The sequence below is a fragment of the Rhinolophus hipposideros genome (genome assembly GCF_964194185.1).
Source record: "Rhinolophus hipposideros genome assembly, chromosome: 14".
Lineage (NCBI taxonomy): Eukaryota > Metazoa > Chordata > Mammalia > Chiroptera > Rhinolophidae > Rhinolophus > Rhinolophus hipposideros.
Window position 1 is genome coordinate 62,182,810 of NC_138060.1, and position 24,985 is coordinate 62,207,794.

A 24,985-nucleotide genomic window follows, 5' to 3' on the forward strand; every position below is an offset into this window, starting at 1 on the left:
GAATGTGAGATTTGCCAAGGGTGGAGCGGGGGCCACAGCACAGCAGTGGGTGAAACCTCTAATTCTTGGCCACCTTCTTACTTTGGGCCTGCTCACTGCATCCTTCTGAGGGGGCCTCATATGTGTGCTCTGCCCTCTCCTGGGGGGCAGTGCAAGGTCAGGACTGTGAAGGTTGTGGTCACTAGGCGACGTCTCAGCTAGACTCCCAGGAACGGCATCTGCACTGGGCATGGCTCATGCGAGCCTCTGCCCTACGCCCCACCTCACAGCCCATCTGCACACATGCGCTGCAGAGCCAGGCCAGCGGGCAAGATCCTCCATCATCACAGGCGCGTGCAGACACAGACACACATGTGCTCTGCCTTTGGCCTTTGAACTTTGTTGTGCCCTCTGCCTTGGATCCTCTGTCTCGCTTACTCTCCCCTGCCTGGCTAAATCACCAGCAACTTCCTCCGTACTCGTCCGCACCCACCCCACACCCCCTAGGCCTGGTCAGTATTCATGGGCTTACCACCATGGCTCCACACTTTGTGGCGTGGGTCACACCACTGTCACCGTGAGCAGACTGCACTCCTCAACGGGGGCCCGCAGATCTATCCCATGTCTGTACCAGGTAACCTAGTACAGGGCTCATACACACCAGCTGCTCAGTGCTCACGAAACAGAAGCAGAAGGAAGCAAAGGGCACCTGAGGTACCTGGTATCTCATGATGAGCCAGGGTCAACTGGCTCCTCTCCTCACCTCCCCATCCAGGGTTACTATGGCGCCTGGGGCTGGTCAGCCTTCAGGTGTGGGCCTGGAGAAGACAGCTGAGGGATCCATGAGGGGCCTCCGAGAGGCTTCGCACCACCCCAACGCCCCCCACCCTGAGGCTGGCTCTATGGCACTGTGCCTTCCCCACCAGCACCCCCATGGGCTCACTCTCCTCCAGGTGCCACTGCCACAGTGGAAGCATTGCTCACTGTGTATTTTAACCACAGAAAATCGGGTAGGAGAGGTGACTGTCTGCTCCCGGGTGCCTGCACTACAAAGGAGCCATGCTTACAGATGTGCAGAACTCCGGGGAGCCGTCCCTGCCTGGCTCCGCCCCATCCCCTCTCCCATTGGGTGGAAATCATGACGCACAGGCTACACCTGCTGGACCCCTTCCCAGCCCACAGCACTCATCTCAGCAGACTCAACCTGAGTCACTTCTGCTCACTCACTGCTAGGCTCAGGCTCCGTGTCTTCCTTTTTCCCTTTCTCCACCCTTTGGAAATTCCACCCACCTCCCAAGGCTCAGCTCAAACTCTACCTCCTCCAGGCTGTCTTCTTAGGCTTGCCCCTCCCATGTCAGCTGCACAGTGGGACCCCATAGCTTGTTATCTGTCTCCTGGAAGTCTGGGGTCCTGGAGGATTAGCCGGACCACTGGCTAGCCGTCTTAGATACACTCCACCCTCCTCCAACCTCACACATGAGGATTTTAGAACAAAGGGCCAGACGCTATTAAAATTCAATTAAATTCCTCACTTCTCTGATCCTAAATTAGACTGGTTTGTCCCTTTGGCACCTGCAGGCCCTTTTACTCCGCCTCCTAGCACCTGCCCCCGCCCCTCCACTGCTGGCTAGGACCGACTCTCAGGGAGGTAGGCAAAAGCAGCAGATCCTCCCTCGGTGCAGGCTTCTCTGGGGAGTGCAGTCTGGTGTGTCTCCTTCAGGCCCAGGGTTCGTTTTTCCATTTTGCTGACACCACCCCCCCAATGCCCTAGATTCCCCCTCCTGTGGTGGGCAGGGTGCAGGGGTGTTATAAAGAGAACTCAGGGTGATGGCTCCCAGACTGCATTTGTAGCCCCCTTCAACCCAGCAACCCTCTCTGGCTGTCCCTAGTGTCCCCTAACAGACCTGCCCCTAGGCCCTTGCTTGTGCTCTGCCCTCTCCTGGCAGACCGTCACTTTTTCCTCTCCCACCCCGGCTTCCTCTTTGTCCCCAGTCAGCAGGCTCTGCTTCCTCTTGACCCCTGGGAGCTCTGGGAGGGGCAGGCACACAGGCTGGGGCACCAGGGTGAATAGGGGGAATTGTGATCCTGTCTCAGCCAAGCAGTGGCTAGGGCTGGGATTGTCTCTGAGCCTCTGTTTCCTCATCTGTAAAATGGGAATTTTGCCCCACAGTGAGCAGAGACTACCTCCATGCCTAGGGCCAGGCTGGGGTCAGCAGGGAGATTTGCTGGATGACTGAGTGAGCAAGTGAACGATGGGGAGACTGAGTGGCATTCCCAGGGCATGCACCTGGCATCGTGAGCAGGGCCACTGGGCAGGGGGGGCTCGGACACACCCTCTTGGGACAAGACCTGGGTGCCTCAGCCAAGGTGTCCCTACAGGAGGTGGGCAATGCTGGTCAGGACAAGCAGGACACAGCTTCCTGGCCCAACACGTGGCTGCATTCAGCCCTTTCCCTCTGACCTTCAGTGGGAAGGTCAGTGAATTCCCTCTGAATTCAGTGGTGGTGGTGGGGGGGAAGGCTGGCCCGCCAGGCTCTGTGGGCCTCAGGGACATCGCACCCCAGACTCCTAGACCCTTTCTTTGGCTAGTGGATGCTGAGGAACCACCATAGCTCTTCTGACCCCTCCTGAGGCTCCAGCACCTTGAAGGAGGAGCCAGGAGGGGCCTGCTCCATAGTGGCAATGCCAGGGGCCAGGGAAGCCCAGCCCCAAACCTACAGGTGGGCCTTTCCTGAGGTCTGACAGGAGAAGCCAGGCCCTGGTCTGACTACCACTAGCTCGGGCAAGTGCAAGAATTGGAGGGAATGATGTGTGTCCCCAGGATCCTTCGACCATGCCACACCCACCACGCCCCTAACCACTTCCATGCCCTAGCCACGCCCCACCGGCGCTGTCTCCCTCTTCCAGGCCAGCTCCCTGCCCCGCCAGCTCAGCCTGGAGGCCTTTGAGGGGTCTCTGGGTTCTCATCGCCTGGGGAGGCCGTCCCCACATTCACATCCCCAGTAGCTGGGAGCAGCCTATCTTTGCCCAAGGCTAACACAGATTCCCAGGACCCTCGGGTATATGGGGAGTGGACAGAGGTCCCCCTTCCTTCCTGCACATGCGCAGGCCATCTCCTCTAAGGAGCTCCCTCGACCCCGTTCCGGAATGGTCACTCTCTACCACCTCATGCTTCCTGGTCTCTCCTGAGGGCTCACCACCCACCAAGTTCCTTTCCTTGAGAATTTGGCTGGCCTCTCTCTATAGACAGAGGTCCCAAGGGCTCCCACACGATAGGCACTCAACAGATACCCATTCACTAATTCCATGCTTGCCCATCCCTGGGGGCCCCAGTCGGCTCCTCTGGGTGGCACTGGCACCTTGCCAGGAAGCAGAAGCACTGTTTGGGTGAGGGGAGAATAATCAGCCATAAACGCTGCAATCAGGGAGAAAAGGCTGCTCGGGCCTTGGGCGCCCACGCACCTAATTGGCTCCACGTGTTGGCTGCTCCTTTCAAGAGCGGGAGAGTGGAAGGGTCAAGATCTCTTAACGTTCGTAATGGAGGCAAGGCAGAAGCCACTGCCAGCCCCCCCCCCCCCCACACACACCTTTTAATTGCCCAGAGAAGGGTGGGCGGAGGCAGCCAATGCTACAGAATCTCCATTGCTGTGCCTTTTAGAGTGAGAACCCAGAGCCACAGCCCTGGTATCTGTTCTCCAAATGTTCAAGTGGCTGCTGCTCTGGGCCAGGCCTTGGCAGTGAGTGACACCCATGATCTTGTCCTCCCAGGGCTGATCTGCCTGTCTAACCCCAATGAATGAATCCATCGGTGGTTCTGAACTGGCCTCCAGCTGCCTCAATGCTGAACTTTCCCCCAAATCCTTGCTGCCTCCCCCAGGCCACCCCGAGATTGCTATTACATGGCTCCGCCCCCTTGAATGGAAGGGCTCTTCCTCCTGCTGGGGCTGCCCCATCCCGTCATACCTCTCTGAGGTCCCTGATGTCCCTCTGCTTGGGGGACTTCTTTCACCGTGGCTGCATCTCTCCGTCCCATCAGACCAGTGGTTCTCAACCAGGGGGGGACTTTGCCGCCAGGGGACATTTGGCAACGTTTGGAGAAATTTTTGGTTATAACTGGGGGAGTGGCGTACTACTGGCATCTAGGGGGAGGGCAGCCCCACAACACAAAACTACCTAGTGAAAATGTCGACAGTGCCCACACTGAGACCCCTGCATTAGGTGAAGCCTGAGAAAGAAAGCAGCGAGTGGGAGGCAGGCGGCATGTCCTCCCTCCTGACAAGGGGTGTCGTTGCCCCGCAGTCCTGGCCTCCTGGCTCATTCCCCTTGCTCCTCTGAACACCCAGCCCAGAGCCCAGTTCCTGAACAGACCTGGTCACACTGCCAACAATGCATCAGTTTAATTGGGTTAAGTGGCCATTAGCAGCAAAAACAGGGCGGCTCTGTGCAGAAGGGTTTTTAATTTTACTATTTAAATGATACTCGCTCCCCAGAGGCCACTGATGGTGGGAACACTGTCCACTGGAGCCCTCAGGACCAGGGCCACAGCTGCACCCCCATCCCATCCATCTGGGCCTTGCAGGTGTGGGCTGGGTGGGGTGCTCGGTGTCTTGTGTCTATCACACGAGGAAGAAACTGCAAGGGCAGGGACTTGCCCAAGGTCACTAGGTCATCCTAAAGCAAGCCTGTCAGAGGAGATCAGACCCCATTTCTCTGCGGACAGCAAATGCCATGTGGCCACTAGTGGTAGCACAGAGGAGAGCAGTGTCAGGGGCATTGGTGTGGGGTCTGAGCCTCACTGTCTGGATCTAAACCCTGGTTTTGCCATGAGACCTGGGGCCAATGGCTTAACTTCTCTGGGGCTCAGTTTCCTCAAATGTAAAATGGGGATAAGAGAAGTAAACCTTGGCTTATTTGCAGAGATCTGGAGTGTTCGGCTCATCTTAGGCCCGACATGTGGCAGACACTCAGAAAGACGCCAGTAATCGTGGGAAGAAATTATTTCTGCCATTTCAGGGGCAACATCATGAGCTCCGAATCTCTACAGAATCATCTGTGGGCACTGAAAAACACTGAAGCCCAGCCCCACCCCTACAGAAGCTGCTGTACCCGGTCCGGGGTGGGGCCTGGGCATCAGGAGTTAAAAGCTCCTCAGACAACTCCAAAGTGCAAACAGGGTTACAAACGCTGCATGAGGGCAAAGGTACAAAGGCCCAGCATCTGGAAATGTCCTGGCCCCGGGGACAATGCGAAGACCCTGAGGTGAAACACGAGCATGGTAATAAGGACAGAGTTTAAGGGCTGAGGTCTCTAGGTCCTGGGTCCCCAGCCCGGCCTCCCCACTGCCTCTGGCTCATCCGAGGTTGAAAGGCCCCTCCCAAGAGTAGACGTCTTGCCACCACTGTCCCCTCAAGAACCTGCTCTAGCCTGGCTGCTCTGGCCCTGGGCTTCCCATTCTCCAGGAACTAAGCCCACTGAGCCACAATGCCCTTGGCCTTGTCCTTGAGAGGAGGCCGGAATGCCCCACACTGGGGTCACTCCTCACCATATCCAAGGCAATGCCCCCTCCCCTGGCCTCTCCTCTCCCAAAGCCATGTGGCAGAGGTGCGAGGGATCATGCTGAAGGTGGCACGACCTTCAGGGACACAGTTTTCACTGTGGCCTTTATAAACGATGGCTCCTGGAGTTGTAAAACCAGAAGCATGGAGTGGAGATGGTCTCATGTCCCTATTTTACAGAGGGGGAAACTAAGGCCTAGACAGGACTAGAACGAGAGCTCCATGAGTACACACCAGAGCCAGCCTGCACACAATAGGCCGTTAGTGAATGTTGATGAGTACATGGAGGAAGGACTACAACCATGAAAAGACGACCTTTCTGAGAGAGGGGCTGCATGTCAAGACCCCAGCTGGGAGGACAGGAGAATCTTGATTTGGGTCCAACTCTGCCTCCGATTTGCTGTAAGAACATAGGCACCTCCCTCCTTTTCCTGGGACTCAAGACCCAAACGGTGCGGGTCCTGGCTCAGAGAACCCATCTCTCGTTAGAAAGTTATGAGAGGTCTCCTTCAGGCTCCGAAGCTGAGGCCCCGCAGGTTTCCCAGACCTGAGGATGCTGGTTGCCTGCGTTGCAAAGCCTCTGACCTGGCCGACTCCTGCCTGACTCTTGGTGCACAAACCACCCTGTGCAGCTTGGAGAAACTCTTACAAATGTCTGATGGTCCCTGATTAGGTGAGACAATGAACTTCTGCCCTGCATTGCTCAGTTCCCTCTTTGCAAACCGCAAATTAAAATTCCAGACCAGAGCAAGAGGATTTAAATTGGATTACTGGATGGGGTCCAGGGAGAGAGGAATGACAGAGTAGGGGGTTGGGGGGCCCAGACCCCTACTACCCCTCCCTCCATATGTACTCAGGCTGCAAACAAATGTGGGAAAGGAGAAAATGGCCAGAACTTGATTAAAAGCAAATGTAAAATATAATTAAGACCAAAGCTCCTCTGAACAATTAGGACCAAGGTGGAAGGAGGATGGTGCTCCCCTTCCTCTGGGGATACAGTCAGGAGCATCTTGAGGGCCGACGTCAGGGGCCGCGGCAGCAGGGGTGTTCACTGGCCGGGAGAGTGCTGGGAAGGTAGGGCTGCGGGCTCTGTGCTCACCTGAGGAACAATGTGGGGACTCAAGAGCCGGCTTAGGGTGCGAGGGACTGGATTCAAACGCCGCTGTGCCACACCCTGGCCTGACGCGCGGTACCTCTGAGCCTGAGTGTCCGCTCTGTAAAGCAGGCTCCCTCACAGGGTTGCTATGAGAAGGACGTGTGACAGACTCAGCACATGGTGACTGCCTGATCAGTGAGTGTCTTTTTCCATCATTCTTCCATCGAGAATAATTTCTATTTAGCGCCAACTGTGTACCAGGCCATGGATGGGCTGGGCTGCAGATGCAGTGGGAAGGAGACTGACACCTGCCCTGCCTCATGGGGCAGGGTCTGGCATGCAGCGCAGGGACAAGGCTGGGATCAGGACCCCAGGCCTTGGGCTCCCAAGCTGTCAGGTTGACTGCCTCTAGGAGTGGGGACAGGAGCTTGTGGAGGGACTCCAGCTCTGCTATTCTTGGAGGGGATGGGCAGGGGCTGGGTCCTGGGCTCCAGGTGTGGAAAACAGGTCGGGCATCTATCACTGCCACCACTTAGCATGCCCTGTCCCCCACTGAGGTGACTGGTCCTAAAGCCAGGGTGGGTAGCAGGCCTAAAGGGTGCTCCTTCCTAAATTAATCAAATGCTTTTGACACAAGTTCAAGGCTGGCAGCCTTCAGTTTGCGAACTGGGCAGGGGGTGGAGCACAGCTAAGCAAGGAAGTAGTAGGCAAATGGGGGTCTGGAATATAGGGGAGAGGGAGAGATAAAGACACAGAGAAAGGGAAAGTGTCCAGGTCACGTCCAGTTCTAGGCAAATGCAAAAAGGTGGGATATGGTGTGCTGGCTGGGGGAGATGGGGCAAGCAGATGTTTGCCCCAATCAGAGCAGACCGATGGGGACTGCTGTCCCAGCTGGAGACTTGGCTTTACTTTCTCCTCATGATAGTTCATTTCCCCAGTTGTCCCTGACCTGTGACTAGGAGATTCTGAAGGTCAAGTGGAGCCCAGTTCCCAGTCCTGTGGGTACATCCACATTGCGTGGGACGCCCTCAGGGTTCACCTCCTCTGGGCCTCTGGGCCTGGATGCCAGCCTTTCTTTATTCCATGATCCCAGGTAACACAGGGGCAGGCGGGGGACCCCAAGGGGACAGCAGGGCCCAGATCCTATGCAAAGGGGTCCTAGTTCTCTCCTGGGGCCTGGATGTGGTGGGCTGCATGGATGCCCTGAGTTGACCCTGCCAGGACACTGGTCTGAGCCTGGACATGCTTGTGTGCACTTGCTCATCTGTTGTTTTTTTTAAATAGTTTTATTGAAATATAATTCACATACCATAAACCTCACCCACATAAAGTATATAATTCAGTGGGTTTTTTTTTTAGCATATTCGGCGTTGTGCAACCATTACCACAATCGAATTTTAGGATATTTTCATCCCCCCCAAAAGAAACTCTATACCCATTAGCACTCACTCCCTGTCCCCTCCCTTCTAGCCTCAGGCAACCACCACTGTACTCTCCCTTTCTATGGATTTGCCTGTTCCACAGAAATGGGACGACACAGTAGGTGATCTTTGGTGACTGGCTTCTTTCACTTCGTGTGAGGTTTTCAAGCTCACCCACGTGGGTAGATCAGTACTCCATCCCTTTCGCTGGACTCATCTCTCTGACTGACAGGCTGGGGCAGCTGCAGTTGTGCCCCTGACCCGGAGGCGGTTTGGACCCCCTCCCTATTTACTGCACGAGCTGCCCAGGGCACTCTGTAGCTGTAGAAGGCCCTCCCCAGCTGCTCTCCCTGTGGTGGCTAGAGTACCAGGGGTCTGCTGGCTTTGGAGCGCTGGGCAGCGTAGCCCCGCAGGTTCTGTCACCTCGCAGAACCGCAGTACCTTGATGCTGACAGGCGCAACCTTGCTGGGTATACAGGGGGACCCCAAGGCCTGGGGATGGGGGGGGCAGAGGAACATTCAAAGTCACAAGTAGAGCAGGGGCTGCCACCCCCAGCATCACATGGCCACAGCTTTCTGTGGGGCTTCCAGGGCCCCTTCACACTCCCTCCCTGACACAACCTGCAATCCACCGTGCCGGGCATCCACAGGTCGCAATCCTGGCTAGGAGCTCACCCAGGGCACACGCACACACAGAGCAGAGGAACGGGAGGGGTGGAAACCGCCTGGGCCCTTCGTCATACCCACACCAGGTCCTCAAGACCCCAGGTCACCCCTCAGGTAGCCTACTCCAGATAAAACCATCCTGCTCCTGCCACAGCTGCCCACAGTCCACGTGGACACAGCCCTGCCAATGACGGCCCCACCTGAATCCAGAGGGCAAAAAGGACCTTGTGTTCACAGCGAGTTAGGACGTCACCCTCACAGTGCGGGGCCACTCCGCCAGGCCCTCGCTCAATCCATACAATTGCACCTACCTTCAGGGCCTGTACCTTCCTGTCCAGCAGGCTCTCGATGTCCCCTGCCACCTTCTCCACCAACTTCTGAGGCTCATTCTCCTGCACCTCAAACAGATTCCGGTTATCTTTGTAGATCTGGAAGGAAGCAGAAGCCAGGCGTGAGGCCAGGGCGGTCGCACATTCCCACGTCACTGCCCCTGCATGTCCTGGTGCACAGCACAGTCCAGTGCTCACCCCCACTTGACCCTGGCTTTGGCCAGAGAGAGCGTGGAGGTCTGGGAGTTGGGGCCAGTGCTCTCATGGGCTTGGAGGAAGGGCACGGTCCTGGGCTCCACAGTTTGCACTGCTTGTGGTTGGTAGGATGGGGTTATCACTGCTTTCCCTGGGACTCAGGCAGCAAGCCCCTGACTAGCTCAGAGTGGCTGAGAGCAGTAGAGGGGGAAGCGTGGGCTGGGTAGGAGGCAGGGCGTCGTGGGGGGAGACGGAGCCAATAAGCATACGTGCACACCACCACAAAGATGCTGTCACACCCACGCGTGTACACATACCTATACACCCATACATGCATCACACGCACAGCCACCCCTCCACAGGGCTCAGGCACCCAGACCCTTTTTTGCTGGCACTGCCCCAGGGCATTTGCAGAAACTGTAGCGGGAGCTCTGGGTGCCCTCAGGGTTCCTCTGTCATTCAGGGCACGGAATATGGGAGCAGGGACCGGGGAGGAAGCAGCACATGGGGGGACAAATGTGCCCTTCTCTCTCCTCCTTTGGGGGTGGGCCTGTGTGCATGTGCACACGGGACTGTAACGCTGGTGACCTGCATCTGCGTGTGTGAGCGGGTGTCATGGCTCAACACACATCATCTGTGCCATGTGCCTGCATGCTGGGGGTAGGATGCTAGGTCAGGGCCTCAGACAAAGCCTGGGGGCTTTTCGGTGGGTAGTAAAAGCAGATTCGTGTGGGTGTCTGTTCACAGCTGGGGTCTTGGGGGCGTAGGTATAGGCACTGTATACCCCTGTGTGTGTCTAAGCCTGACTGGGTCCGTGTGTCCATCCAGGTGACCCCAGGAGGTCCGTGCCCCAAACTGGGTCCTTCACCAGGGGTCGCATGCCGGGCTACTAGGCTGTGCTCCTGCCACCAGGCTGCAGAGGCAGAGCGATGTGGAGAGACAGAGAGGAGCTGATGGGGAGATAAGGAGGTGGGGGAGGCAGCTGATGAGAGACAGACAAGTAGGGAGATAAGGTCGGTAGTGACAGCAAGACTGGTAAGCCTCAGGCATCTGATGGGGGAGAAGATGGGGACCAGGTGCCTCCAGAGCAAGGGTTAAAGCTCCACACAAAGCACTCAGGCAATCTCCTCCTCCCACCCCCATCCCTCCAGGCTTCTTTTCTTCTTGTCCTTCTCTTAGAACAAAATAATTTGTGGTGAAGTTGCTCCTTCCCACAGAGCAGTGGCGATTAGAGGGCAGGCAGGATGGAAGCCCCAAGTGGATGCCAGGCCGGGCTGTTGCCTGGGACCCTGGGGCCCTGCCTCAGGACAGAGGCCCCCCCACGGGGACAGAGGTCAAGGAGGGGTCAGAGCCTGGGGATCACTGGGAGCCCGGTGCCCACGGTCAGGGAACCTGAGACTCAGAAACAGGAGAGGACAGGTCAAGGACACGTGACTGTGAGTAGCAAAGCCAGGTCCCCCATTCCCCCGACCCCTCCTGCCCAGGTTTCGGGACATTAAGAACACACCCTTCCCCAACCTTGGCTGCACCCCTGGGTGTGTGGAGCCCATTGTCTCAGCCACACCGGCTGAAGCCTTGGCTGAGAGCACCCTGGTCCACTTTTGCCAGCAGGGGGCGCAGCTGCCTGGCTTCTCAAGGCAGGGGATGGCGTTCCCATACCTGCCCTCGCCGTCAAGGTCATTGCCAGGTACCCCAATCAGGACTGCCCATGGCAGCGGCAGCCCCACATCTCAGCCTGCCGACAGCTCTCCTCAGGGAGCCCAGGAGTTCCTCCCCGCCAGACCCAGGGTGCTCCTTGCAGCCTGGCATGATGACTGGGCTAGGGCTCAGGGGCCTCCGAGAAAGTGGGTTTCCGGGTGGCAGGGTCACACCTCTGACAGGTGACACAGGGCTTGAAAGCAGGGACCCAGCCATGAGTTGCCCCATCCCTGAACCTCTGTCTGATCTATTAAGTGAGAAAACAGCCGTCCCCACTTCACAGGCCGACCGAGGACTACTGTGTAGCATCGCTAGAATTCTGCAGAAGGAACCGCAGTCCCCTTCGGCCTCTGCTCTCTCCCTGCTACCTCTCCCTGCTGCATCTGCACTCAGGATCCAAAGCCACTGGTTCCCACCCCTGGGCAGACAGCCTCGGCTTCCTGAGGTCTGCCACCTCCAGCTCCTCCCCTCTCCGCAGATCTCCCCGGGCCACCAGCCCTAGCCATCCTGTCCTTGTCTCCGACACCTCAGCCGGGGCCCTGGAGGTGACAACAGGGAAGCCCAGACGCAGGGACGCCACTGACAGGCGTCACAGCCACAGCCAGCTCCCTTCCCTCTCTCCCCAAGCACTGTGTGCATGGACCCTGGGCGGATGCATGTGCCTAATTCCATGTTCAAGAACAGAGCTCTGGGGCCAGCTGGACCTAGGTCTGACTCTGGTCCACTTCTGCCTGCAGCTCTGCTACCCCTTGGGACATGGGGCTGCATCTGCCATGCTTTCCTCCTATGCCACTTCTACCCAAGGACCCACCAGGACACCCTTCTGTTGGCCCCTGGTGCCAGCACACAAAGCCTCTGCAGCCCACTGACCTGGCACGCACCTGCAGGCCCCTGGGTCCCCAGCCCTTGCTTAGTCCTCCTGCCACCCCTTTGCTCACACTGTCCCTGCTTCCCCTCCGCCTTTCCCTGCTTATTTAAAGCCTCCCTAGAGCAAGGCTGGGAAAAGCGGCTGCAGGGAGTTCCTGGGGAGATGAGGGTAGGACTCCAGAAGCAGAGGGGCTGATCCCGCTACCAGCCAAGCCTCATCACTACACTCCGTGCAATTCTGCTCCGAGCATTTATTCCCAAACTTGAAGAGGAGGCCTCTGGCATAGGGGGCCCACGGGATAGGCGGGGGGTTTGGTGGGCCTGAAAGGGGCATGGGGAGGACCCAGGGGGATGCTGAAGGCCTGAGGCCCGTGAAAGGCAGAAGGGCCATTCTGGAGGGCAGGCGGGGGAGGAATGGTGGAACCAGCCTGAGCCACTAACCAACCACCCAACCCTGCAAGTAAAAACGGGCATGCATGTGAGGCTACTCTCTGCAGCGAAGGTGAACAGGCCCTAATCTCCGGAAAATTAAATCAGAAAGAAAATGGAACGAGAAAGATTTGATGCAGGCTGAGCCCCGCTGCTGGCTGTCTCCTCAAAGGCCCAGGCTCAGCTGGGGGCTTGGCTGGGTGCTCCAGCATCCCGGCCCCTCCCCATGCCCAGGGCACTGGGAAGGGAGGGCACAGGCAGGGTGCAGGGAGCTGAGCCCCACGATCTGCCCCCTGGGGGATTTGCTGTTCTCCAACCCCCTCTAGCCACATCTTGCCGTCTGGTCCCTGTTCTCAAAAGGAGCAGTTGCTGGGGGTCTTAACTGCCAACAGCCCTCATGCCAACAGGTTTCTCGAGAGAGAGCAGCAAGTGGACTAGAGATCGTGGGCTGGGCCTTCCTAGGCCAGCCTGCATGGGCAAGCACTGGAGGCCACAGGGTCTGGGGTTGGAGATGGGAGTCAGCTACTGGAATGGGGTACACTTCTGCCAGGGATCAGGGGAACTGTGGGAGGAAGCTAGGGAGCTCATGGTGGCTCAGGGACCCTGAGCGGGGCCAGGAGGGACGTGCGGTCACAGGGGACTGGTAGTGATTAGTTCAGGGACCCCAGCCAGTCAGGGCAAAGCTCCTGCCCTCAGCCCCACCAGGCTGCTGCCTCCCTTGTGCCTTTGTGGGGACGGTATTGACATAGCTGTGAATCACCCTCGAAGGTCACAGCATCGACAGAATAGCCGGGTACCTGGAGACCCCTCCCACTGAGCACGCAGGACAGACCCAGGACAGGCCGTACTTCCCTCACCCCGCAGCCCAGTTCCTGACTGGACTGAGGGGCTGCTCCCCAGGGGGTGCACTAAAACCCCCACCCAGCTGCTCTGGGGACATCCCAGGCCCCGGACTGTGTGTGTGGCGGACAGCTCCCTGGGGCAGGGGTTGTGGCCCTCCTTGGCCTTCCTGGTGCAAGACTTAGAGTAGGGTAAGGGGCCCTGGAGCCCCAGAGGACACAGTCGGTGCACAGGCAGGGTGTCAGGGGCCACCTGGATGCAGGCTTCATCAGCTACCGTCTTAGGTTCCCAGGTGGCCATGTCACACTGCCACCATCCTGTGGTGGGTTGGCTCCAGTTAGTCAGCTGTAAGTGGTGTCATGTCACAAGTAGGATTTGTACATTATGATGTTAGTTGTCACATTGTTGATAACTAACCTTCATATCAGTTAGGGAGTTCCTGGAATGAACTTTCTATTGAGGCGATCACAGACACCTACCCAGGCCATTATAGTGCGGCCCTGCACAGGCTATGATGGAGGACACAAAGGCAGTGTGGGAGCAGTGGGAGGGCTCCTGGCCCGGCTTCCAGGAGCAGGTGAGGATGTGCTTCCTGGGTCAGCGTCCCATTAATGGTCCCATCTCCTCCCCGACCTGTGTCCCTACATTCCTACTGGGACACTCCACATTCATGCCACTGGCTCTTGTTGGGGCTCTCTTGAACCTGGGGCAGCATAGATGGACCAGACCGTGTCCCTGGCTTCCTGGGACTCACCATCCAGAGGGGACAGATGTATGCTCAGTCTGCTAACAGCAGAGGGTGGCAGTGGGGAGAGGTGTGTGCAGTAGACGCTTGGGAGTGGGGGTGGCCTGCTTGGGTATGACTGGGAGAGGGGTCAAGGAAAAGACTGGGATGGTTTTTCAGGGGACAGGCCATCTGAACAGAGTTTGAAAGGCTGGGTGGGAGTCTGCCAGACATGGGGATAAGGGACTCTAGGTAGGAGTAATGGCAGGTACAATGCTGGGAGGAGGAAAAGCTAGTGGACTGCACAGCACAGGGGCTTGTGGTGGGCAGAAGGGAAGCTTAGCGGAAGGGAGGTAGATAGGAAGTGGGGGGGGTGTAGGGGTTCTCAGGGAAGGAGGAGGTGCAGCCTAGATCACAAGGTGAGAAGGCCCTGGTGGCTCTGTGGCCCCTTGGTCCCCAAGAGGCAGCTGCTAGGAGCTCTCACCAGCAGATTTCCCTTTGAAAAACTCACAGGGGCACAAAGCACCCGCCACCACCCCCAGCAACGCCTCCCTGTTTTTAAAGTTAAAGTTTAGTTGACTGTCATCCATTACCGCAATTAGTACATTATGTCTAATTATGCAATTAGTGTAAAAAGTGCACTTGCTGCTGAGAATGGGAAATTACGCTGGCTCGTTACGCTATAAAATCCATGTCATAAAAAGGCTCAATCTCTTGTTTTTCAAAAGACACAAAACCCAACACAAAACAATAAACCAAATCCTCCCAGTTGAGTTAGGGCCAATCTGTGCCAACTTCCTGTACTTTCCCCATGCAGATCCCCACCTGGGCAAGGCATGACCCTCCACAAAGGAGCCCTGGGAGCACGGTCCATTTCTGGGTGCGGTCTGTCTTTGCCCCTCTGAAACAGATGTGACTTTCTAAACCTACTTCAAAACCATGCCAGTCCTGATTCTCCATCCATTATGCCAAACCTGACTTGGAAAGAGGCCTCCAGCATGAAGGCCTGTGTATTTCAGGTGAGAGCGGTCCTGGAGCAGCCATGGCCTCCACCCGGCTCCGAGTGTGAGAGGTCCTTTCTGCAAGGTTCCTGATAGTGCCTGTGAGAAAAGGGGCATATTCCAGCTCGGGAAAACTAGAGGAACTTTCTCACACTCTGGGCTCCCGAATCCTGGGAGATTTGCCTGTTTAGATAGTGAGCCCCCCATTACAGGAAGTATGCAAACCCAGCTGTCATGGGTGCTGCGAAGGGAGTCACCCTGCATAGTCCCTGGACTCCAGGCTGCCGCCATTAGATGACAGCATCCCCAGGGCTGTGTGCATACGTGAAGCTCACAGTCAGTGACTCTCTCTTCCCCAGGTTCTGGCTCCCTTGGATACTCAAGAGGATACTTTGAAGACAGGTGGGGAGTGAGAAAGAAATCTGACGGGGGGAGACCCCTACCACAGAGGCGACAATGCCAACTCGCCAAGCCCATGGGAGCTGGGAGGGGACACACTCCAGTGTCCTTGACTGGGCACGCTCCTGTGTTGCCCAAAGCACACACTTCAGGGCCAGATTTCCATCCCCCACGACCCTTCTCCAAGGTCACCAGTTGAAGCTTTAGCACAGGCCGCTTAGGGCCTGCCTAAGAAGCCCTCTCCCCGCACCCCTCCCTCCAAGTTCCCACCACTCCTGGAGTTCAAGATGCTTAACCCGGGCCTGGTGGTGAGTGATACCGTGTCAGAGAGACCCCTCCCCAGCCAAGAGTCTACCCTGACCTCGTGGGGATGATGCGGGCACCTCTGGCAGCCGCCACCGCCGAGCTCTGACAAGTTGACCGCAGAGCACAGAACCTGAGACATGGGGTACCTGGGCTCCTACCACTGCACCCACCTGCAATGTGCACTCATTAGTTCCAGGTATGCTGAGGCAGCGGGTGCTGTCCACATCCCGGTGGGAAGCACTTACTGGGAAGGCAGCTGAACTGTGGGGAGGGGAAGTGGGGGCTGGACCCCATTAGAGGGATACTTGTTGCCTAAGCTCAAGGCATGGGTCCCTGGAAAACTGTGGCCTTTGTCACAGGCCTTTGTCTACTCAGGTGATCTTGGAGAGCAGGGCAGCTGTGTCACAGCCCGGCCACGTAGACACGAGTCACGGAGACTCTCGAGGCCCCTGTCCTCTGGATTTGGTCAAGGATAGCATCAGAAGTGGGGGATTTGAGCCCGAGGAGAATCGAACTGCAGGCAAGATCTGGGGGCTCCTGCCTGCTCCCTCTTCCCTGAGCTGGGAGCTGCCGGCTGGCGAGGCAGCTGGCAGGGAAGCTGTGCCCAGCACACCAGCTGGCACGGGGGAGTGCGAGTAAACATACCCACACTTTCCCAACTTGCAGAAGTCGCCGGGTGGCGGCCGGCTGGTATGGGCGCCCATGTTTACGGGAAACAGATTGTTTGTGCCACGTCTGGGCCCCCTTGCCACCCACACTGGCTCAGCTCTCTCCCACTGCCTCCCCACCCTGCTGGCCCTGGCTTCCTTCTGCCAGGGCTCCTCAGCCTCGCAATCACAGAAGGACAGTGACAGTGATGACAGGACCCTCCATGTGGCCAAACAGGGCTCAGCGCATAACCCATCAAGCTGTCATCATAACTATCCTAAGAGGCAGGTACGGCTATTGTCCCCATTGTACAGCTGAGGAAACCAAGGCGCTGGCAGGTGGAGAAAATGGCTGGAGACCGTGGGCAGTGAGCGGAGGAGCCCGTGGTCCTAGGCTTGTCAGACTCCAGTCGTCAGTTCCAGGCCCCAGTGTCCATCCGTTCCCCGGACAAACCTGGTCTGCCCATTACCTGGGTCACCACCTCAAGTAGCCCTGGCCCTAGGACATGGGTCTTGCCCTCAGAGCAGGGCACACAACTCCCTCCCTCCCACAACAGCCCAAGAAGAGAGGCCCAGGGCCTGGTCACTGTCCTGCAGTCTGGCTTCTTCAACGCTTTTGCCCTCTTAGCCTCTGTTTTCAGCTCTGTAAGGCCTTCTCCCACCTCTCAGGAGCAACAGTTGTGGCGGGGTGGGGTGAAGGGCTCTGGGGGCCAGGGTGGGAGGCTCCAGCGGGCCCTGGGCAGGCCAGGGAGGGCTCCCAATCATTCCAGAGCTCCATCTGTTACCAAGGTCTCATCTAAGATGCCTGTCCCTCAGACCACAGCGGGCAGAAATTTACACCCATAAACATCCTTGTGAGATGGATGTGAGGCAGGCCCTGAGGCCAGGGAGCAAAGGACAAAATCTGCTTGCTCTGCCCATATCACCTCCATCCCACCCCTTCCAGCACTGATGGCCCAGGGTGGGCAACCCTCTTTAGGGGCTGGAGTGGTCCCTCAAGGTCTCCAGAGTGGCCAGAAACTGATCCTGCCTGACATTCCCCAGATAGACTTCCTGTGTGTGTGTGGGGGGGTTCCACCTGGTTTTTCTTTATCCATCTCCCACCCTGACCTGTGACAAGGACATCAGGAGGGGCTCAGCCGCTGGCTGGCTTCTTATCTTACACATGAAGAAACTGAGGTACCTGGAGGTTCAGAATCGGCCCAAAGGGGAGACTTCCTAGGCCAAGGCCCCTGCACTTGCAGCCGAGGATGGCTAAAAAGCCACGGGTCCGAGTCTGGGCCCTGCACTGTACCAGCCGCATGGCTGGCATGAGCCTTCACCCTCAGTGTCCACACAACCCATTGCTGCCTCAGCCAGTCCTTCTGGAGTGTTCCTCTGAGACGAAAGGTCAACGCAAGGTGCTGCTGGCTTCTCACAGGGCCTCCTTCCAGGGCTGCTCCAAGGCCCTGAGCGCTTTCCTTGCCCCATGCTGCCCTGCAGGGCCCAATTTTCCAGACCTCGCAGGCTGAGACTCGCTGCTAAATATGTGCCACATGTAGTGAGAGCACCAATCACGATGAGGGGCGCTTGGGCTGGCTGCTCTTGGCATGTCAGGTGTGGGGGATACAGACAGAGATGGAGGTAAACTGTGGCCTCCCACGTTATCAAGGGCCCCTTTCGGGGCAAGGCCACCCCAGGGTCCTCCCCATACCTGAGCACACACTGTCGTGCCGCCCAGCCTTGCATAGCGGCTTCCACACCCTGACCGACCGCGTCGCATTCATACCCAGTGCTCAGGAAGATCCCGCTCATGCCTCACACTGAGGCTCAGAGAAAGCACCACGGCCCAGCGGGCCTGTCCACTCTCACTGGACGCCCAGCAGCCCCAGGCCTGGGTGAGGTTTTGTGGGTCTCCACGTGCACCTCAAAAGGTGGTCTGCAGCCATCTGAAATGTTTTAAGCAGTGGAACTTTTCTGGGTGGTGAGGGCTACCTGAAGGTCATGGCTAAATGCTCCCACTGGACACAGCATTTTGAGGTTCCCAACAGCATGGGTGCTGGACTTGGGGGGGGCAAAGGCATGGTCTGACGGATGGTTATCTCTGGACCAGGGTCCCCAGGAGGGCCTGGCTGGGTTCCGTCTTCTGATCACAAGGCCCGAGTGTCAGGCACTGATAAGCCGTGGGCACCAGAGCCAAGCTGGAGCCTGTCCACGGTGAGTATACCCGTGCCGCGGCCATCCTGGCTACATCCCGCCAGCACCTCCCAGCTCCATCCGGGTCCTTCCCTGAGTGTTCCTCTTATTTTTTTCCTATTCCCAATTTATAGGCTCTTCTCAAATTTTATGAATCCTTGTAAGTGCCCTTAAATCTTCTGTAGAACAAGTCGGAAGCATAAATAAATAAACAAAATGAACTGAGTCACTGAGACCTTGCACGTGCTGAAGACGTGCTGAGGGCAGGCACACGTGAGGGATATGTGCACCGAGGACACGTACCCACAGGGGACATCGTCTCGCTCATCATTCATAGGCTCGCCTGGGACCTCGCAGGACAGCTCCCATGTTTAGACCCAAAAAACTTCAGGGTGGTCACCACACAAGGGTTTTCCAGAGTTGGGAGGTCGGTGACCACACGTGCTCCCAGCTGGGTGCTCCCAGGCAGACCCTAACCCCGCTCTGCACCTCAGTTTCCCCTCATTTCACTGTGGGGACAGAAAGAAAATTCTTGGCACCCTGAGCTCCAGGTTCTGTCTCCTTAATACAAGAACCTCAGCAGCCACTGGAGCTAACGTTTGCCTTCACTGCGTCCACGCACAGTGTTTGCCATGCAAACGAACTATCCAAACAGGACCCACCTCCAGGCTACACTGGCAAACACTGTGAGGGCCTTGGTCTGAACAACCATGAACTTCGAAGTAAGTGTGCTGTGCTCAGGGGAGCAGACAACACGCCTGGGATCCGGCCCCCACCTCTCGCTGCCCAGCTTCGGGAGCTGCTTAGGGGTGATGAGTGCCACTGGCCCCCGGGGCCATGAAAATCAGTGGGGTCAGCAAACTGGGAGTTTGCAAACATGCAGTTTTGAATATCCCTGGAGCGCTCATCTCTTAAAGGCACCTGCGTGTCTCCTCCTGGAAAGCACAGCCTCCTCGGGACCACCAGCCCTTAACTCGTCTGCCTAGGATCACCCACCTGATCTGTGGTGCCAATGAAATCCTTGCTCTGTTCAGTGGCTCCACTGGCACCCAAAGAACCCACTAGGCCCTGAGGGCTCACTCGCGACCCTGTCTGCCCAGTGGGATTGTGGGGAGGACAAGCAGAGACAGGAGCTGGGCCCAGAGGATGGGCACACCCCATGGGTGTGCTTGGACCTACAGAAAACCATCCTGGCCTTGCAAGTCTAGAAGTCCAGGAGCTCAGTACAGAAGGGTAAACTGAAGTCCAAGAGGGAGGGGTGAGCAGTAGGGCAGGGCCAGGAAAACCCGGGCTCCAGCCACTGGCACCTCAAGTCCGCTAGGGAGGTGTAGCACAGAAGACTTTCGTGAAGAAGGCTCTGAATGGATGGGAGAAGGGACCACCCACAGGAGAGGGGAAGAGCCAGCAAAGATGGAGGGGAATGAGCGGCTAGGCACGAGGGCTTGTGAGGAAAGCTGCGGGGGGCGGGGTGAGAGTGGCAGGGCAGACGCAGCTACACTGCCTTACTAGTCACAGGGACCTTGGGGGATGGTCTGCTGGTGAAACTCTCAGAACGAGTGGGGTCACCTGGCAGGCTGGGGGCAGGAGGCCTGGGTCCCTGGCACATGGTGTGACCTTGCCCCTGTATTCCACCCCCGACTTCCCCCAGGCCTGTGTGCCCATCACGTCTTAGAGGAGATGATACTCTGGGCTCCCATGTCCTCTGCTCAGCGACCTCCAGCAGGAGGGAGGGACGCCTAAGCTTCTAGCTCCATTAAGGGCTCCCTGAGCAAAGGAGGCGGTGAGGGACACGATGCCAGGAGGACAAGAGCGGAACAAATTGCCCCAATTATGTAAGGCAGCCCTACTTCCTCCTTAGCAGGGAGAGGAGAACCGGGAAGCTCTGTTCCTCTCTACCCATCCCCCACCCCGTGCCGCTGGACCTGCAGGGATGTCCCTCAAAGGGAGCCCACTCAGAGGTCCCCTGAGCAGGGTCCCTGGGCCCAGGCCACTAGGGTACTGCGGAAAGGTGACCCCTGTCCTGGGGTCCGCAGGGTAGGAGGAGGACACGAGGCCTGGGGCAGTCCTGTTCAGCCATTGTTCCTTGAGGGTCTTGGAGCATACCCCAGCCTCTCTGGTTTTCCCGCCTGTACACTGGGCTGGGCAGCCTGCCTGCCTGCTTGCCTAGAACTCCATGCCCCAGGCCTCTCTCCTTCCCTGAGCACAGCTCCAAGTTCCCTTTGCTCAAGACAGCACACAGGTCTCTGGGAATATTGATGTCCATGTGACAGGCCTGGGGCACCCTCAAGCAGACCCAGTCCCCTGCCCCTGCCCATCATCTCAGGGGCACTGGAGCCCAGCACTGGTCATACAGCTAGACTCAGGCCCATCAGTGGCTGGTGCCTCCTTCCAGCCACCGACCCCACAGACACAGAGACCTCCCTGTGATATCAGGCTGCAACCAAGAGATGCCAGGCCACAAATTCCCTCCGTGAGTGTGGGGGAGTGACACTGGGATAAGGTGATCCTTCTGCCCACCCGACTCCGCAGATAAGAGGATCTAGAAAACAGCTGATTTCCTGCTGATAGTACGTGAGAAAAAAAAGGATCTTTCTCTGAACACTAAAAATAACGCCCAGTTTCCTAAAAACAAGGCCCTCTTCAGCCCACAGCTTAAAGAGGCTTTGTGGCTAACTCCAAATGTAGATTTGTAGAAGTCGAGAGCTCTAAACCCTCAGGGAGGGGCTCCGCCTCAGGCAGGACGGCCCTGGGATCCCAGCCCAGACCTCTGTGCACACTGAGTCCAGACGATGCTATTCGAGGCAGGCGGGAAGACAGCAGCAGAAACCAGGTCCATATGCTGTTCGTGCCCGCCTAATGGGCTGACAAATGAGCAGGTCTCCCCTCTAAGCGGTGATGAATGAGCAGTCGCCCAGGAGAGCTGGGGGATGGCTGCCTCCCCTGCAGTCCTCCTTGGGCGTGGCCCTGACTTTGCATTTATGGGGTGCCCAGGGGTGGGCCTGGGTGGGTGACTGTGCATGTGGGGTGGGGGCAGAGAGCGTATAAAAGGGCAGCCCTGGCCTTGGAGAACGTCCCAAAATAAGCCCAGCCAAGGAGGCCCGAATGCCCTGGGCTGCTGTCATGCTGTCTGAAGGGTACCACTGAGAAGGGGGTTAAAGTGTCGCCCTCCTCGAACTCCTCTTTAAGACCGTCACCACACACATGGGGGCCTGAACGCCGTGAAGAGAGAGGTGGCTGACTGTGGGTACCTGTGCCCTGAGGACTGAGCAGGACAGGGGGGCACCTGGGACTGAGTCTTGGGGGCCACCCATGGAGTGAGGCCGCTTCTCCCACACAATGACCGGACTGGAGCCTCCTAAACTCACGAGGGACATGGAGTAGACAGACAGGGGTGAGCACCCATGAGGAGGAGGCATCCAGGGAGACTGGTCCAGAGTTAGACAGCTGCTGTCACAGAAGGGGGTCAGCAGAAGTTGGCCCCCAGGTCTCAGCCAGTCCTCTCCAGTGGGGTGTTGGGCCAAATGGTCTTAAGTGTCCCTTCTGAACTGAGAGTCCAATTTCCTTGATTTGCCCCCCAAATCATTATATAGTCACCCTCCTCCAGTACTCAGGACATCTAAAATGGGGCAGGATTTGCAAATTCTTTTGACAGAGGATCTGCTTGGCTCCCACTGAGAGCTGTCTGGCCAGGCGACACAGCCCTGACCCAGGGCCTCTGGAATCCCTGTCCAACAGCCCCAAGTCCCCCACTTGCACTGTCACTCCCACCCCCGACTCCACCCCCACCCTTGTAAACAGAACCCAGCCCGCTTTCTCCCAGGGGCTGCTAATTCCTCACCAGAACTGCTGGGACGTGAAATTGGAGTGAGACAATGTGTGTTTAAGGAAATGAATCTCGCATCTTAAGAGGCTGGGGAGCCCGCCCTGCACTCGTATCTCCCCGCCCAACCTGAGCCCGGGAAGAAGCACTTGGCATCAGGAAAGAGAAAGGCGGAGGTGACATTCAGTGCCAAATCAGCAGCCACCACAGCCAAATATTGTACTTGCCTCCAACCTTCTTTTATTTTTCGAAAGAAAAGGCTTTTACAAAGTGAAAGAGGCTGTTGGAACACTGAGGCTGATGATCGTTTAAAAGGCGTGCCCGCCACGCGCATGCCCATCTTAGCGCCTTCCCTTCCTCTCAGCGTGCCGCCTGCTCCCCACCGCCCACGGCCACAGCCACAGGCGCCTGCCCCCATGGTCAGGGCCACCACACCAGCCTCACAGGCTGACATCATGACTGTTCTTGAGCAGTAAGACCCAGAGTCTTTGAGCCTGTGCCAGGCCTGGATGTGGCACCTGCTTCTGAGCCATCTCCCCACCTGCATCGGGTCCTTACAAGTCAGGGATCCTTTTTGGAGTGCCCAGAGCCACCTGGCCTACAGAGGCCTAAACAAAAGTGACCCACACATGGCCTCTGAAGAGGCTCCTTGCCCACCTCTCGATGGCCCTCAGTGCCCCCGCCATGGACACCACACGGCCGGTGCTCACCCCATCATCACTTTCATCGCTCTCCACTAGGGGTGAGAGGCCTGATGGTGCCTTACCTCTGGCCACTCTGTTGGACACTGCCAGTCATCCTGGAGTCCAGCCCCTGGAACCCAGCCTGCCTGCATGGGCCACTGGTTTGATAACCCACTGAACAGGCTGAGCAGATACCCTCTGAATGCCCCGCCAGAGAAACACTATTTCCACCCCTGGCCCCTCGACCAAGTGCTGGGCTGATCTTACTCATCACCAGGAGCCACACAAACTTGATGGGGCTTTATGGACAGTGCAGAATTAGCCCGTCTCCTGTTTCTTCAAACCTGGGCTGCCCCAGACCTTGGTTTCCTCGTCGAGGGAGAGGATGTGGAGCCTGCTGGCTCTAGGGGTGGAGGTCCGTGAGCCCTGCGCCCCCACCTGCATGGCGATCGGAACCGGGCCCTGCCCCACATATGTGCAGCCTTCAACCTCTCATGATACCTGAGAGCCACCCTCAGATCCCATCTCTAATAGTCCTGGAAGGTGGGGGCTTGGACACCACATTTTACACACGGGACATTGGGCTCAGAAAGTGCTTGTGAGTCGCCTGAGGTCTCAGCTGGTAAAGGGCACAGCCAGAACCTGGATCTGACCTGTGTGGCACCACGACATGGGTGCTGTGTGTGCTACCCAGACTCCCCATCCAGGACAAGGCCCTCATTCGCCCCGCTGCCAAGATGCTGCCTGCTGGCTGCTCCCAGCTGAGCCCCGGCCCAGGCTACGGCCTGAGCAGAGGGAGCTGCCGCACTATGCTCTGCTTGACACACAGGCGGGTGGAGGAGTACAGGGGCCCAGTCTCAATTGGGGACAACTTGGAGGGGCAAGGCCACTCTCTGCGGCATCAGCTGAGGCTTCTGTTATGACTGCCCCAACTTCTCCTCCTGCCCAATCCTGCTTCCTCCGCCCGTCACAGGTGTAGTAGTCCCTGAGAGTACGCCCCCAGTACACACTTGCACACAAACCTCCGCGTCAGAATGATTCCAGGGAACCAACTCCGCTATAGCTGGTGCTGGGAGTGGTCCCAGAAAGCTGGCTCTAGTGTGGGCGCTGTCCTGCTGGCCCTGCGGGCCTCACCATGGCGGTCTGTGGAGCGCTGACAATCCTGGCATATGATAAAGTTGCAACTGATTAAATGTTCACCCGTCTCTAGCTGAGATGGGATACCTCTGGATGGGTGCAATGTTTCAGGTGTTTGGGAGTTTCAGGCAAGTGTAATTATAAGGACTATAGAATGTGATTGCTGTTGCTGAGGGCTATCATTGCTTTGGAGAGAGACAATGAAAGGATGAGAGTTATTAGTCATGAATATAAGGGTACAGTGTGGAAGTCAGAAGCCCCCTTGGCAAGAGGATATAAAAAGACTCTCATCTCCTACAGTCAGAGGCAGAAAAACCTGAGGGTCAGGTGCAGGACTTAATTAAAAGAGTGGCAAAGATCCAGAGGGGGTTACAGTCTTCATTCCAAAAGGTTGGCCACCGGAGGTCAGAACCCTGATGGGGAAGAAATGGGTCCCTGAGTTGTAGGATGGGGATATCTGGGCCACTGCATTCAAGAACCTTGAAACCTCAGACCCTCCCTAAAACCTGTCTGAGCCTCCAGAAGTGGCCACTCCTCGTTAAAGGTTAGGACACCCCACCTTGCTTAAAGAGGCGTCCACATTACAAAACACCATGTTCTCTTCAGAGTCTGCACCTGTCCTTCCCAGCACAAGACCAAAAACTAGGGTCAAGTCCCATCACAACCAGCCCAGGAAGTGCTGGGCCTGCTAAGAGAGAAAAAAGGACTATAGCCAGAGGGCACTGAAGGATTGAGCCAACATAGGACTAGATCCTGATTGTGCCGGATCAAGGATGGCGGAAGACAGGGTGCATATGGGAGAGGCTATTGATATGGAGCACTTTCCTAGGATACAGGATCTAACACCCTATCCGGGACCCCAAGAAATGGTAGAAGCCTGGAAGAAGCAATGGCCCCCACTCAGAGAAGAAGAAATGCCAGTACTGCCACAACGAACAAGTGAGAAAAGGATCAAAGGCTCAGACAAGTAGTCATGCCATAGTGGCTCTACCACAAAAGGCCAGAAAACCCACCATGA

General features: G+C 57.3%; 1 protein-coding gene across 5 annotated transcripts in view; it reads right to left on the reverse strand.

Moving 5' to 3' along the window:
• The window catches only part of CACNA2D2 (calcium voltage-gated channel auxiliary subunit alpha2delta 2), a 133,741-nt gene that overhangs the window by 58,864 nt on the left and 49,892 nt on the right, over positions 1 to 24,985 (reverse strand). For all 5 annotated transcript variants that reach the window (XM_081071612.1, XM_081071616.1, XM_081071614.1 and 2 more), the window contains exon 3: positions 9,029 to 9,145. In XM_081071612.1, coding sequence (XP_080927738.1) covers positions 9,029 to 9,145 — 117 coding nt within the window. The remainder of the gene's footprint in view (positions 1 to 9,028; positions 9,146 to 24,985) is intronic.